Here is a 3,110-nt window from a genome sequence, read left to right on the forward strand (position 1 = left end):
ATATTGACTATTGAGACAGTTACGTAATATTTTTTGAAAGACAAGCCCGTCATGATAAGTCCAAGTGTTGAAAAAATTGACTAACTAACCACCAAAAGATGCGTAACATTATTTGTTCTCTACTTCTCTCAGTTCTGTGTGTGCCGCGTCAAATCACTTCAGCATGAAAAAAGTATTATCAAGTATATCACACTATAATAACTTTTTTTTATGTTTATGTAATTTTTAAACCAACATATCTTTATATTTCTTATTTTTTAAATTAATAAGCAATTCAATAATCGAGTGTTCTATAATTATGACAATACATAATAAAATATTTTTAGATAGAAATATTTTCAATGTAAGAAGTTCTATGATTAATGATTGAAGTAAAGAACTAAAATTTAAAATTTTTAAAATTAATATATCTATAATAACAGTATTTTAATTATTTTTTATAATTAAAATATTATAATTATTTTTTATAAAAATTAATACTAATTTAAATCAATTCAAAATTTGATTTATTATTTTTTTAATTAAATTAATTTATCTGATCTAATTTTAATAAAAATAATATAATTTAATCGATTATATATTTATTTTAAAACTAAAATTATCTTTAAAAAAAATATTTCGGACGAATAGCTCCCTTAATATTAATTTATAGTCCTATATAGCCCATAATGAATCTGTCCAAATGGAGAAAGACAAAGCCAGCTGGAGTAACCAAACTTGACTGACGCCTTCAAAAAATCCATAACCCAAAGTCACCATTGGGACCCATACAATTGACAATTGACATTTCCGTTCCTCCCATACTGGCTTTCTGAGAAAATGCTATTTCCCTTCACTTACCTTGGTCAACCTTCCACATTTACTCACGTGGGGTAACTTGGTCATAATTGACCACATCTAACATCTTCATATCATAACACAAAGCTTTCCAGAGACCATATATATATAAGTGCATGCTGAATTGCTAATTCGCCAAATCACCCCCAAGATCCACATTAAACAACTTATCCCAAGATACACAAACATAGGTAGAACAAAGTAAGAAGCATATTAAATCGTAGGAATATGTATGTGACTAGGCCTCTTTCTCTATACAAGAAATCTCAAGATGCTCTCTCATTGCCTCCACCTGAAGGCCCAAATTCTGGTATTCTTGTGATTCAAGATGAAAAGGATTTGGAAACAACATCTTGTTTTGGTTTGGGGAAGTACCATGAGGTGAAGGATTTGCCTTTTCCTCAGAATATGAGCCTTGAGCTGTTCTATAGGTCAGGAATTTCCCTCAACAGAGCCACTCATTACCACCATGTTGTTTTCATCCCAGTTCTTAATCAACCTTTGTCTTCTAATAAGTACTATGTCATTCATCATAATGGCAAGCATAGAGGGTAAGCCTTAACTTTTAGTTATACCATTATTATGCACTAGCACAATTCAAACATCAATTAGAGAGATATTATATTATATTATATTATATTATATTATATTATATTAGTTACACATTTAATACTTAACTTTCAAAATATCCATATCTTCTTATTCTTAATTAATCTTTAGCATTTTAGTAAAAATGAATAATGATCTCAATTATTCGTAGAAACACATTAAATATGTTCTAATGACGTCCAAAAATTTTCCTCGTTTATCACTACGGTTCTTTTACTTTTCACTTTTAACCGTATGATGAAGCAGCTGGTAACATTCAATCAAAATTTGATTTGTTATACTATATATAGCCCATGAATGAATCATTCTTTTGACATGCTTAAGGGTTATATTGATGTAATTTGCATTTGGTTTTGCAGGGAGGCATACATTAATTCAAAGCAAGAAGATTTGGACACATTCTGTTTCTACAATTCTGTCTCAGATATACCTCTGCATCATTTTGACAGCAATAACACATACCAACAATTCGAGATTCATCCGCAACGAAGCAAAGTTACTTTCAGGAGTGGCTTCTCAGCTAAATCTGTTAATCCAGATGGATATCCTCCAAGATTCTTGAGCAGAAGGTGGAAGCTGAGTGCCTCCAATTCGAGTGATTCAAGCATAGGAGAAGCAACAGGTGTGAATGAAGCCCTCCGCGCAAGCAAGCCGGAATTCGAATTCTCCATAGGAAGTAAAAGCTCCAAAAGTGTTGTTGTGGGAAAATGGTATTGTCCCTTCATGTTTGTGAAGGAAGGGACTCATAAAACATTGAAAGAAGAAGTGAGAAAATCAATGTTTTATGAGATGACACTAGAGCAAAAATGGGAAAAAATATTTTCTTGTGAGAATGTAAATGACACTAATGTGAATGTGAATGTGAATGTGAATGTTCAAAGGGAAGTGGTTGGAATTGGTGAATGGGAAGCTATGGTTGATGAAGAGAGGGACATAGGTGAAGGGTTTTTGTGGTTTAAGAGTTACAATAACATTGGAGAAAAGAATAGTGTGGGATTGAGCATGGCAATAGTTGAGAGAATGAAGTGGGAGCAAGAAAGAGTTGGGTGGATTGGAGGGAAAGAAAAGCAAGTTAGAGTTCAGAAATTGGAGGAATACAAAGGGACTCAAAATGGATGGAAGAAATTTGAATGTTATGTTTTGGTTGAGACTTTTGTACTTAGAAGATTGGACGGAGGCATAGTTCTCACCTATTCATTCACACACCAGAATCAACTTAGAAGCAAATGGGAATGATTTTTTCTTTTTCATTTTTTTCGTTGGGCTTGGGTGGAATTCACCGCTGGAAGAAGCAATCAATCCCCTTTTCAATTAAACTAAACCTATCTTGTTGGGATGTTTTTGTTTTATTTTGTTTTTTCGGTAAACGGATGTTTTTTTATTTTATTTTAATAGATTTTATCTGTTCCGCCTTTTGGGACATATCTTGTTCTGCCTTTTCAAGTGTACATTATATGCCTTAGGCCCAAAGAAGAAATTGGGTAGAGCTTTTTGTAAAATTCATATATTCATTTTTGTTTGATATGTTGATTAAGAAAAAAAAAGTTTGTCCATTTCATTCATTCTCTCTTCGATTGTGATCAATTTGATATTGCATAATATATTCTTGGATAAAATAATCCAATTAGAAAAATTATCTAAGGCAGCATAGGATTTGATGGTGT

At 31.9% G+C, this 3,110-nt stretch overlaps 1 protein-coding gene across 1 annotated transcript; it reads left to right on the plus strand.

The window, feature by feature from the left end:
• Positions 1-963: 963 nt before the first annotated feature.
• LOC107472506 (uncharacterized) lies at positions 964-2,782 on the plus strand. Its single transcript, XM_016092027.3, has 2 exons — positions 964-1,388; positions 1,806-2,782. The coding sequence occupies exons 1-2, from the start codon at positions 1,066-1,068 to the stop codon at positions 2,680-2,682; spliced, it is 1,200 nt and encodes a 399-aa protein (XP_015947513.1). The 5' UTR covers positions 964-1,065; the 3' UTR covers positions 2,683-2,782.
• Positions 2,783-3,110: the final 328 nt, after the last annotated feature.

The sequence above is a fragment of the Arachis duranensis genome, unplaced genomic scaffold (assembly GCF_000817695.3).
Source record: "Arachis duranensis cultivar V14167 unplaced genomic scaffold, aradu.V14167.gnm2.J7QH unplaced_Scaffold_131312, whole genome shotgun sequence".
In the NCBI taxonomy this organism is placed as follows: domain Eukaryota; kingdom Viridiplantae; phylum Streptophyta; class Magnoliopsida; order Fabales; family Fabaceae; genus Arachis; species Arachis duranensis.